General features: G+C 38.4%; 2 protein-coding genes across 2 annotated transcripts; both read left to right on the forward strand.

The window, feature by feature from the left end:
- Positions 1 to 1,902: 1,902 nt before the first annotated feature.
- LOC145099096 (uncharacterized) lies at positions 1,903 to 2,576 on the forward strand. The gene is made up of 2 exons (XM_079036684.1): positions 1,903 to 2,242; positions 2,344 to 2,576. Exons 1-2 carry the CDS (start codon positions 1,903 to 1,905, stop codon positions 2,574 to 2,576), a joined length of 573 nt encoding a protein of 190 aa, XP_078892810.1.
- Positions 2,577 to 2,930: 354 nt separating this feature from the next.
- LOC145099097 (uncharacterized) lies at positions 2,931 to 3,741 on the forward strand. Its single transcript, XM_079036686.1, has 2 exons — positions 2,931 to 3,339; positions 3,383 to 3,741. The coding sequence occupies exons 1-2, from the start codon at positions 2,931 to 2,933 to the stop codon at positions 3,739 to 3,741; spliced, it is 768 nt and encodes a 255-aa protein (XP_078892812.1).
- Positions 3,742 to 13,293: the final 9,552 nt, after the last annotated feature.

A 13,293-nucleotide genomic window follows, 5' to 3' on the forward strand; every position in this document is an offset into this window, starting at 1 on the left:
ATTTTATGATGTTAAAGTACATTGCTAGTTTTAAACTAGAGAGAAAAAACCAAAGTACATTGTTATTTCTTACACTTAGGACAAAAGCACAATTAACAAAGCTTTTAGCAAATAATCACCACAAACCAAAATTACCAAATCAACATGCATTTTATGATGCCAAAGTACATTGCTATTTTTAAACTAGAGACAAAAAACCAAAGTACATTGCGATTTCTTGCACTTGGCACAAAAGCACAGTTAGCAAATCAACATGCATTTATTGATAGCAATTACCAAAGCTTTTAGAAAATAATCACCACAAACAAAAATTACCAAATCCACATGCATTTATTGATATTAAATAATCTTGTTTTACCTGTGATGGTTGTGGTGGTGGTTGGGATGGTTGTGAAATCGGCGTGATAACAGAAGGTTTCCGGCCAATGCCTCTGATATGGTCACGTCATGCTCCTCAAGGGCAGACCTAGCTAGGTGCCCGGTGTGGCACCAGCAACACCTAGCTTTCGCGCACGTAGTAGAAAAAATTTCGGTTTTTTTAAATTTACCTATTGTGCCACTACGTAAAAAAATCGTGCAACCACTAAAAAAATATTGTGCAATTACAGAAAAAAAATATTGTCACTTTTTTGGGAATAATCAAACGAAAAAAAATAATAACAAGCGCAAATGTCAAATGTTTTAATCAATTATTGTCTAATAGTCCAATTGCCCAAAGCCCAAAATAAAACTTAATTGGATAAATTAGCAATTGTGCTAATTGCTTGTAAAAAAGATAGCCCAATCCTAATTAATTTAGTTTGTAATTATCTATTATCGGTACAAGTAAAAAAAACACGATTACAACAATTTGACTACTCGACTTCTGCTCCTCTGCATCCAAAATTACGTCTGATACTTCATACTTCAATGTTCGATCGTTAGGCCTACTGTCGGACTCGTCCTCACAATCCTTCATTGTTGATCGATTTCATTGTTCGATCGATCACAATCCTTGATCGATTTCAACAATACTCAATCACTCAATCAATAGACTTCTTTCAATTTCTACTATTTTGGTTTATTGGTAAATAAAATCCACTTCAAAGTTCAAACTTCAAAGCCCTACAATACAATGAAACAAGTAAGTTTTACTACCAATTCATTTAGATATTTGAAATTGATATGTTTTTTTGAAGTTATTGATTGACTTGGGTGTAGTTGATTTGTTTTATTGAAGTTATATTGTTTGCTTAGGTTATATTGCTACGTTTTTTTGTTGAATTGATTGTTTGATTAGGTGTAATTGTTATGTTTTTATTGAATTTATTGTTTGATTAGGTGAAAGCAACTTTTTTTATTGAAGTCATTGTTTGATTATGTGTAATTGTTATGTTTTTATAGGTTAAACTAAGTGGTTATTTTTACCAAAAGACAAAGACCTAATCATAATGAAAGTGGTGAAGAATGTTCCCAATTACCAATCACCAATCAATCAATCCCTTCCGTTTCTAATCCTAATGCAACTCCACAAACACCAATCACCAATCAATCAATCCCTTTGGTTTCTAATGCAACTCCACAAACACCAATCACCAATCAATCAATCCATTCGGTTTCTAATGCAACTCCACAAACACCATGCTCTAACCAACCTAATGATAATGTTGACTTGAAAGATCTTCCAAAGGACCCGATGAATAGGCCATTGATTACAAGTTACAAACCAAATATAAGAGATGATGTAAGAAGAGCATATTTGCTTCAAGGACCGTGTCAAGTAAGGGCACATAAGTTTCCTAAAAAAATAGATGATAGATTAGAAGATTCGTTCCTTCATGGTTTGATGACTTTGATTGGTTGGAATATAGTGTGAAAAAGAATAGTGCATATTGTTTATATTGTTATTTGTGTGGGGAACTCATGGGACCAAAAGGAGGGAGAGATGCATTTGTTTCCAAAGGTTTTGATACTTGGAATAAAAAAGATGCATTTTGGACTCATGTGGATGGTGTTGTTAGTTTTCATAACAAAGCAAAAGAAAAGTGTGAGTTTTTAATGAGGGAAAAACAAGCTATTAATGTAGTCTTGAAGAGGCAAACCGAAGCAGGGGACCATAAATATAAAGCTCGATTACATGTTTCTATTATTGTTGTTAGATTTTTATTGAAAACCGGTTTACCGTTTCGTGGTCATGACAAGTCGGTTAACTCAGAGAATAGAGGGCTTTACATTGAAGTGTTAAAAGCCATTCGAGAGACTAGTGAAGATATTTCAACAATACTTTAGAAAATGCTCCTAAAAACAATCAACTAATTTCCCCTAAAATTCAAAAAGAACTTGTGCAATGTTTTGCAAAAAAAGTACTTTTGAGTATTCGTGAAGACATTGGTCAAGATGTTTTATCTTTACTAGTTGATGAATCTAGTGATGTTTCAAAAACGGAACAAATGGCTATTGTTTTGCGTTATGCCGATAGTCTTGGCTTTGTGAAAGAAAGATTCATAGGACTAGTGCACGTGAAGGATACATCGTCTTTGACATTGCTTTGCACACCAACTTCAATTAGTAGTTGTGGTTGTAGCAAAGAAGCATGATGGTGTTAGTGACTTTTTTGAGAAAATTTCATTGGTTGTTAATGTTGTTTGTGCCTCGTGTAAAAGAAAAGACTTACTACGAGAGCAAGCAAGAGAAACAATACAAAAAGGCTTGTGTAGTGGTGAACTTGAAACAGGAAGATGATTAAATCAAGAGACTACACTTGTTCGAGCGGGAGACACAAGATGGGGTTCACATTTTAACACACTTACAAGTTTGATGAAGTTGTTTGCGGATGTTCTTGTAGTTTTAGATTTTGTGAAAGAGGAGGGAGGGTCATTGGCAAACCGTCAACAAGCATCTGGAATCTTAGCATATTTTAAACCATATGAGTTTGTGTTTTACTTACATCGATGTATGACATTTTACACCTCACGGGTACATTGTCAAAGCAACTTCAACGAAAAGATCTAGATATTTTAGAAGCGGCTTCTATGGTTAGAGGGACAATGGAGGCATTGCAATCTTTTAGAAACATAGGGTTTGCTAGAATTTTGCCAAAAGTATCCTCTTTTTGTCAAACACACGAAATTGATACTTTATATATGGAAGAGTTGTATATTGGTGTGAGAAACCGTAGGACTACAAAGATTAATAGGTTTCATTTTGAGGTTGAAATCTTCAACACGGTGGTAGATATGCAACTTACAGAATATCAGGATCGATTTAGTGAAACAAGCACCCAATTACTAGAATACATGGGTGCTTTGAGCCCTTGTGATTCATTTGCACAATTTAACAAATCAAAGTTATTGAAGTTGGGTAAGTTATACAAGTATGACTTTTGATGATTCAGATATGATAGACCTTGAAGAACAACTTGAGATATTTTATCACTCTTGCATCAAAGATGAGCGCTTCACTAGTTTGAAAGGAATTTCCGACCTTTCTCGTTTGATGGTTAGTACGGGGAAGCATCGGTCTTATCCTTTGGTTTGTAAGCTTTTAAAGTTGGCTTTGATATTACCCGTAGTGACCACAAGTGTAGAAAGATGTTTTTCAAAGATGAAGCTCTTGAAGACCAACTTGTGTAACAAAATTTGTGACGAATTTTTGAACGACGCATTGCTTTGTAATGTCGATACCGAAGCACTTGCGAAAGTTGAGAATGAAAAAGTAATGGAACGGTTTCAAAAGATGTCTACACGAAGAGGACAAATTTAAATTCTAATAGATCGTTGTTATATTATGTTTAACCAGAAAAAAAATTTGTATTAGATGTTTTATATTATGTTTGACCTGATTTTTTTTAATGTTTTATATTATGTTTGACCAGAAAAAAATTTGTGCAACCCCTACTACTAATTCCTACGTCCGCCCCTGGTTCTCCTAATACTTTCTTGAAAGCAACTTTTTCTTGAGCACTCTCTTTCACCTTCTGGCCCTTGCGTTTGTTCTAAGAGATCTTCCACTAACCGATTATGTATTTCCCAAAAGTGATTAACAGTTAAGCATAAATAAACACTTAATTGTATGATAAAATTATAATTAAATACTTACATATTGTTGTTCCGCCACGATAGTAATAAATAGACCATTCCTATCGGTATGAGCCATGCGAAACGTTTCCACTCTCTTAAGGTTTTGTTTAACATTAAAAATTAGATTATGTTTTAAATAAATAATTACATGTATCGTATGTTACCTTTTTATATGAAGTACTGCTATACGAGCTCGACCCCCCACGATTCACAGACGTTTGCATTTCTCGGAATTTTTTTCTCCTTGATGAAGCAATTTTGTGTTCGTCCGTTTGGAAATACTCAATTGTTTTCATCCAATTATCAACATCCATACAATCTAGAGGGTTGACTATTGCTCTCGGGATATCCTGATACCTTTCCACTTGCATATAATATTCTTTTGCATCAACTTTATGCTCTCGATAACCTTTTAACAAAGCTGCTTGAAAACTCTCTGTCAACAGATGACGTGGGTTGCCACTTCTATCATGTTACTTTCTTCTTTCTAAAATTTATATAAAAAATTATCAATTAAAACAAATTATTTAGACAAAAACTAAAGTCTCATTAAACTTTAAAGTAAATTGCAACACACCTAAAAAAACATAGAATTTAAAGATAAAAAGCATAAAAATTAAAATTACGAAACCTATAAATTAAAATATGAAATATACATAGACATATATATTATATTTTTTTTTGCAATCTCTTCTTTGGCCTTTAACGTCAATTCCCTTTCGCATCTGATAAAGTTACTAGTATTTCTCGTTGAGGTGGTCATGTGATGAGATTTTTCCTTCTTTTCGCAACACTCAAGTATTGCTCCAAAAGCTTTCAAGTTGTCAATTTTGCTTGGCATGTGCTCGATGTCACTCAAACCACTTGCGGTCCCTTTTCCCTTTCGTTTATCTTGGTTTGTTCCTATCTGACGACTAGATCTTGGAACCTCAATAGAATTATCGTTGTTGAGGTCAATCCCGACATGTGCATCCAACAATTAGCTATGAGTAGTTTCAGATGTTTTGGTTTTTTTATAACAGCCACCCGTGAATGATTCTGAAGTTTTGATATCTTGCCACTTTTTTGACATCCTAACAACGTTCCAAACATGCTAAAGCCTTTTAAATGATTGTTTCATCGTTTGCACCACTTTGTCATTGTCGCTTTACGCTCGAAAATATTGCATTTAACACTGTTGGGCTGAAGATTATTTTGAAGATTGCGTCTTTTGGGCTCGATAGAATAGTTATTTTGTACTCCGGTTTGGGCCTGTCCAACCGAGAGCCTTTTATGTTTTATATATAAGAATATGCTTGCATGCATATTAGGTAAAGGTTTTTAGTGCTTAACGATAGCATTACAGTTTTCTTGAATCGTTCTTGTAACCTTCCAATCCTCTACAGTTGATGTTTTTAATCGAGCTCTTCTGAGGATTTTGTTTTAATCATTCGACTCGTTTGATTCACACTTGTCTCGTTTATATTTTCGTGTTCTTACAGTTTTATATCATTTGCCTGTTTAAGATCTAATCGATCTTCTTAGATTTAAAGGTTTAAATCTCTTCAATTGGTATCAGAGCAGGAGGCTGTGTAATCGATACACATCTTTTCTGTGAAAAGGTTACAGTTAGGGTTTTTCCGCAATTAATAATATTTATTGAGTCGTCATCTCATTATTGACGTATCTTGATATTTATTGTTTTGCCCTAATCTGCTTTATTACAAGTCTGATCTTTGAACAAGTTTTTGATCATAATGGACGAGACGCAATCAAACCCTATTAATATTTCCAACAACATCGGTTCGACAACAAAGATTCCAATCTTATACACCCATGACTATGAAGTATGGGCGCATCACTTCGAAGACTACGTGATTGGATCTGAGGATAATGGGTACCTCATATGGGAAGCTATCATCAATGGACCATTTTCTCATTCTGCAACGTCCAGAATAGTTAAAACTCAAAAGGAGTACAACGATCTGCTGAAGGATGTGAAGGATATTGCACAAGATGAAAATGACAAATTCCAGTGCAATATCAAGGCGTTAAGGTTGATCAGATTCGCCCTTCAGTCTGACACATTCAGGTTGGTCAGCTCATGCACGATGGCAAAGGAAGTTTGGGATAGACTTCGCGAACTGTACTCTACAGACGAGGATCTTGAACATTCTATCCAAACCTTGCTCTTATCTGAATTTGGAGAATTCAGGCAAGGAGTCGAAGAAACAGTGACCCAGACGTTCGATCGCTTCAATCATCTTCTCAGCAAGATTATAAACACGATATTGAAAGGAAGCTTATCGAGCAGAAGGTTACTTTCTTAAATGGACTGAGATTTGAATGGAGAGCAGTGGTTTCTACAGTCAAAGCCCATGAGCAGTTTAAATCATACTCTTTGGCGAAACTGGTGGGAATTCTCAAATCTCAAGAGAAGATTGTGCTGCAAGAGAAGAATGTAGTTTCAAGCCTTGGTTCGTTGGACCTCTTATCAAAAAGTAAAGCTGTGATGGAGGATGAAGACCTCAACTTGGAGGAGTATGACCTCACGTCTGAGGATTATGCAATGATGGTGTCCAATCCCAAGAGGTTCATAAAGAAGAGATTCCCCAGCAATAAAAACCGAAACTGGCAGGGGAGTTACAACTCAGAAAAGGTGAACAATGAACCGAAGGTTGAGGAGCTCAAGAAGGAACCGAAGGTGGATGGCGATTCCGGAGTAAGCTGTTACTACTGTGGTGGGAAAAACCACTATGCTAAAGACTGTGTGCTTAAAAAGATGGCTGAAAAGGATGACGAAAAGGATGAGGAAGCTGTGTTGCAGAAGAGGCTGGATGAGTTGAGAAAGAAGAAGTCTACCACTAACCCTTCTATTAATGCTCTTATTGTGCAGGGTTCAGTTGCTGATGACGAGTTCGGTAGCACGGAAGTTTGGTCTACCGACTCAGAAGATGATGAAGTGAGGAAGCCTACTCATGGAAAGGCTTATGTGGCAAAAGAGGAAAATAATGGAGGAAGATGCTTCATGGTGTCTGACGTATCTCAAATGAGGGGATACAACACCGATGGTGGAAGCGATGGACCGAAGGTGCAGGAGGACATGTGCTTTACGGCCAAACCACTCAGCCAGCAGTTCAATGAACTTGATGAACTGATAAAGAAGGTACAATCGGTTTTCATTTCATCTAAAGTACCACAATCCGCATATGAGAAAGAACTAAAAAACGTTAATACAAGAATTTCTCATCTAGATAGTAGCTTAACTCAAACACGAGTCACCAATTCTAACCTAACTGATCAATTAAGCAGGGTGGCGTCGAAGAGTGAGGAGCGGCGAATGTGGATCGAGTTGAAGGAGTCTGAATTAGTCAAAGTTAAAGACGAAAACATTTATTTGCAAAGAGACAATTTAAAATTGTTAAAACAGCGGAATGTTTTTTGTTTAATTGCTAAACGTTTATATTCTAATATTACTCAGCTTCACTTGGATTGTGAAATAGGCCAAAAGATCCATCGCATGATTTTGCCCTTCCTAGAGTTTAAGGAGGATGAAATCGATGCCGAAGCCTACAATTGTGAAAGTGTGATATCGTCTGATGATGTCAATCCGACCTACATGTATGGACTGGACAAAATTGAGTCCTTCATTAAGTCCAAGGACCACAAAGACATGCTCAAAAATCTTTTGGATGAAAATGATAGACTTAAACTGAGAACTGAAACCATACAAAAATTTGACTCTTTAAACGTCAACGTAAGCTCAGAAAACAAAATTGATGTTGAAAATGCATCTGAGCTTGACGAGGACGAGAACATGAGTGAAATTTCTGTAGAGGACACGGTTGACTGCTCAGAATTTATTAAAAGCGAACCTGAAAACCACAAGAATCTTATTTCTGAAAATTCAGTGGAGTTCGCTCGATTGTCCCAACAAAAGTCCCCGAAATTGGCAGAGAAAGCAGTTGTGTATCAAAAGGTCAGGACCACTCCAAATCAAGTATACAAGGTGACTGGAGTAACCGAACATCAAACAGCCGAACTCACAGCTATTGTAAACGAAGACAATGCTGATGGCTGTGATGAGTACTTCTGGGAAGCTCCAATAGATAATGCAAACGAAACTGTTGGCCTGTCTGAAAGAACTTCCTGGATGAGTAAAGGTAGGTACATACCTGAACCCTTGAATAAGCCAGATAATTTCGACGAGCCAAGCACCAGTGGTACGAAAGACATTCCTAAAGAGGATGAAAGTTCAGCAAAAGAAGACGTTCCCTTTACTCACTCAACTCAAAGCGAAACTCCTTCAGTTCAAAAGGAATCAGCCAAGGAGAAATCGAAAACGAAAGCTAATGTTCATCATCAACCAAAGCAGATGAGGAATAAGAAGAGAGAAAGGAACCAAAGATACAGGAAGAATCTCTCTGAGAGGAGACAATTCTGGCAATCCCAGAATGCATACTTCTCACATCAAGACAAGAATTTGAAGTATGAAAACAACCCTGTAGGAAAGCCTGAAAGTCACAACAACCGAAAGCCAAGGTTCGGTTCACAAGAAAATACCAACCGAAAGCAAAGGTTCGGTTCACAAGAACATACCAACCGAAAGCAAAGGTTCAGTTCACAAGAACATACCAACCGAAAGCAAAGGTTCGGTTCTGAGAAAGACTTCAACCGAAAGCCAAGGTTCGGTTCACAAGACAATTCCAACCGAAAGCAAAGGTTCAGTTCTGAAGTCAAAAGAGTACAAAACTCTAAGGTAAGTCCCTCCAATGATCAAAAGCAAAAGGGTCACCTAGAGTCTCAAGTCAAGAAGTCCCTTCCATCTAAACCCACATCTTCTACTTCATCTACTTCTTCATCTTCATCTTGCTCTAAGACTAATTCTGTTTGTTCGCAAAAATCTCATCTGTCGGCTGAACAAAAGGGCAAGCAGAAGGTCAATGAATCCAAACCAGAGTCCAAACCGAACGCACTCAATCCTAATAAGATAAAAGTTTTTACCATTAAAAAGAAAGATGAAACAACTCTCATAAAACGAACATATCTAGTTGACATCTCTCTTACTGTTCCTGTTCCCATGAAAGACTCACGTGGACCCAAGAAACTTTGAGTTCCTAAATCTGCTTAATTTTTGCAGGTTATAAGTGACGAGCAGTTCGACGAAGAATGGTACATCGATAGTGGCTGCTCACGTCACATGACGGGGAGGAAAGAGGAGCTCAGGGAATACAGATCTCTTGCAAATGGTGGCAACGTCAAGTTTGGAAATAACTCTTTCGGCACCATAAAGGGATACGGGATGATATCAAACGGTGACCTTACTATCAGGAAGGTGGCTTATGTGGAAGGACTCCAACACAACCTCATCAGTGTATCTCAGCTTGTTGGAGGTACAGGTCTCAAAGTCTCATTCGATGATGAAGGTTCTGAAATCATAGAGAAAAAGACAAAGAAAGTGATTCTCAAGTCGGAGCGAAAGGGTGAAATGTTTCCCTTAAACCTTAAACCTATCAAAGGAAACCCAACTATATGCTTGCTGTCAAAAGCTCAATCCGACGAAAGCTGGTTGTGGCACCGAAGACTCTCTCATCTCAACTTTAAAGATATCAACTGACTTGTTACTGGAGGTCATGTTAGAGGTCTTCCATTGCTCAAGTTAGACAGAGATCATTTGTGTGCTGCATGCGAAATGGGGAAGCAGAGTCGTCAAAGTCACCCATCTGTAATCAACACAAAAGTTGTTGAACCACTCGAATTACTTCATATCGATTTGTGTGGTCCTTCATCTATCGAAAGCATCGGTGGTAGCAAGTATATTCTTGTTATTGTTGATGACTTTTCATGATTTACATGGGTATTCTTTCTAAAGCTCAAATCAGAAGCGACTCAAAAGCTGACATTGTTCATCAAGCAGATTGAAGTGCAGCTCAAGAAGGTTGTTCGCAACATCAGGAGCGACAATGGTCTTCAATTCAAGAACAGGGAGTTTGAAGAGTTTCTAGCAGAAAAGGGAATAAGTCACAACTTCTCAGCTCCCTACACACCTCAACAAAACGGAATAGTCGAAAGACGAAACCGATCTTTGTGTGAAGCTGCCCGAACTATGCTAAGTTTCGCTTCCTTACCTCTTTATTTTTGGGCTGACGCTATTTCTGCTGCTTGTTTTACACAGAACAGGTCTTATCTCAACAAGCGATTCACGCTCACACCTTATGAGATACTAAACAACAGAAAGCCCAATGTGAAATTTTTCCACGTGTTCGGCTCACGGTGTTTTGTCTTTAACTCTAAAGAACACTGCAACAAATTCGATGTCAAAGCCGACGAGGGAATCTTTCTGGGTTACTCTCTCACATCCAAGGCATACAGGGTCCTAAACAAGCGTTCGAGACGAATTGAAGAGACATACTATGTGACCTTTGACGATAGCTATGTCAAAAAGCTACAAGCAAAAGAAGATACCGCTGAGGAAATCTTTCCTCATACTGGCCAAGTCACAGTCTCAATCGCTAACCTATACGATAAATTTCTGGAACTCTTTGAAGAATCGGAAGAAGCTTCTCTCTCAGAAGCAGGTGCAACAGACAACAAGGTTGACCACATGAAGGAGATTGTCGAAGAAGCTGCGAGGAGAATGCATGAAGGAGGATCGATTACTGATGACCCTCCATCTAACAATGCTTCAGTCGAGGGGGAGCCAAGCTCAAATGTTGAGGGGGAGCCAAGCTCACATGACGAGGGGGAGCAAAAATCTACAACTCCAACCGAAGGTGTTTCTCCAACCGAAGGTACCTCTCCAACCGTTGGTGCTTCAACGCCTGAAAGCTCAGCACCACAAGAAACCCCTGAAATTCAAAGTTCTCAAAGCTCATCAATCGAGGGGGAGCATGATGATATGTCGCTTGATTACGACAGCCAATCTGAGCCAGAAGAAATGATCAATGCTGAACTAGACCCTACCTTTGATCCAAATTACCCTCCTCTTACCAAATGGACCAGAGATCATCCTATCTCTCAAGTAGTTGGTGATGTATCTGAAAAGGTTCTGACCCGATCACAACTGAAGGCAAAGCAGACATCCTTATTTTCAAAGGTTGAGTTTTGTATGTTTAACTCATTCGTATCAAAAGTTGAACCGAAGACAGTCAACACTGCCCTCGATCACTCTGATTGGGTTCAAGCAATGCAAGACGAACTGAACGAATTCGAAAGGAACAAAGTCTGGCGCCTTATTTTCAAAGGTTGGTCTAAAATGGGTTTTCAGGAACAAAATGGACAAGGAAGGGAATGTAATAAGGAACAAGGCTCGTTTGGTAGTAAAGGGATACTGCCAGGAGGAAGGGATAGATTATGAAGAGACTTTTGCTCCAGTAGCTAGGCTAGAATCTGTTAGAATATTTCTGGCTTATGCTGCTCACAAAAACTTTGAAGTTTTCCAAATGGACGTTAAGTGTGCATTTCTCAATGGAGAACTCGAAGAAACGGTGTATGTGGAGCAACCTCCTGGGTTCGTGAACGAAACGTATCCAAACCATTGCTACATTCTGGATAAAGCTGTGTACGGCCTCAAACAAGCTCCGAGGGCCTGGTATGAAACGCTAACAAAATTTTTAAAGATGTCTAAATTCAAACAAGGTTCGGTTGACCCAACCTTCTTTCGCAAAAAGGAAGGTAACCACCTTATGATAGTTCAAATTTATGTCGATGACATCATCTTTGGCTCCACGAATCCCAGCTTAACAGCTGAATTCAGAAAGCTGATGGAGACTAAATTTGAAATGAGCTCAATGGGTCCTATTAACTTTTTCCTTGGTTTAAATATTAGACAGGGACCCGAAGGCATCTTTATCAATCAGGAAGCTTACACGAAAACTCTCCTAGCAAAGTTCGGCCTGATGGGAGACTCAAAAGTCAAAGTCCCAATGGCATTCGGCACCAAGCTTACCCCATCTCTAGACAAACCGGCTGTCGATATCATGCTCTATCATCAAATGATAGGCTCACTAATGTATCTAACTGCTAGCAGGCCTGACATCATGTTTTCTGTGTGTTATTGTGCTCGATTTCAGGCAAACCCACGCGAACCTCACATGCTTGCAGTGAAGAACATCTTACGCTACCTCAAGCGAACCACCTCCTTAGGTCTATGGTATCCATCCAACTCAGGCTTCTTCGTTCAAGCCTACTCTGATGCTGACCTTGGAGGATGTGGACTCGACAGAAAAAGCACAACTGGTGGTTGTCAATTCCTTGACGGGAAGTTGGTCAGCTGGCAATCCAAGAAACAAACGTGTGTGTCGTTGTCTACTGCCGAAGCGGAATACATTGCCGCTGCATCCTGCACATCACAAGTGATTTGGATCCAGAGTCAACTTCGAGACTATGGACTCAATATGAAGAAGATCCCACTATATTGTGACTCTGAAAGTGCAATTAGGATCTGTCATAACCCAGTGCAACACTCTAAAACCAAACATATAGCACTGAGGTATCACTTCATCAAAGATCATGTGGAAGATGGAAACGTCGAAGTTCACTTCGTAAGAACCACTGATCAACTGGCTGACGTCTTTACCAAAGCTCTTCCTGAAGCGTCATTTAATAAAATACTGCAAGGGCTAGGTATGATGGAATCAGAGTCAGTACCTCACACTACCTCCCAACCTCAAACGTAAGAAACGAATTCAACCGAACGTTCGGGTTCGGTTAAACCATGTGTCTCGCTCATTACTTCAAAGGTGGTTTTCTCTCAGTTGTATATTTCCTGTACGATTTTGTTTTTCTTTATGTTAAAAGTATTTTCCAATTGCATGTCTAAATTCCTTGGTTTCTCAAGATTTTCCAAAACCGAAACCAACCGAAGGTTCGGGTTCGGTTTCTCAAAATTTTCCAAAACCGAAACCAACCGAAGGTTCGGGTTCGGTTTTTCAAAATTTTGTTGAACCGAAACCAACCGAACGCTCGGGTTCGGTTTTTCAACTTTTTCCCAACCGAAACCAACCGAACATTCGGGTTCGGTTTTTCACATTCTTTTCAAATTTTTTTTTAAGTCTAATTTTTTCTTACTTCGTTTATTCTTTTCTTTCCTTCTCTTACAAATTTTTTTAATATATACACCTCAAAACTCCAAAAATATTTTTATTTTTTTGTGTGTTCGTTCGTTTATGGGGATATAATTGCTGAATTACGTATGTGTCCCTAGAAGCATGCTGCTGTATGTGTCCCAAGCCTCATAAGATTTTGAATAATAGCC

Source organism: Lactuca serriola, chromosome 4 (genome assembly GCF_051521515.1).
Source record: "Lactuca serriola cultivar US96UC23 chromosome 4, Lser_US96UC23_V15, whole genome shotgun sequence".
NCBI lineage: Eukaryota > Viridiplantae > Streptophyta > Magnoliopsida > Asterales > Asteraceae > Lactuca > Lactuca serriola.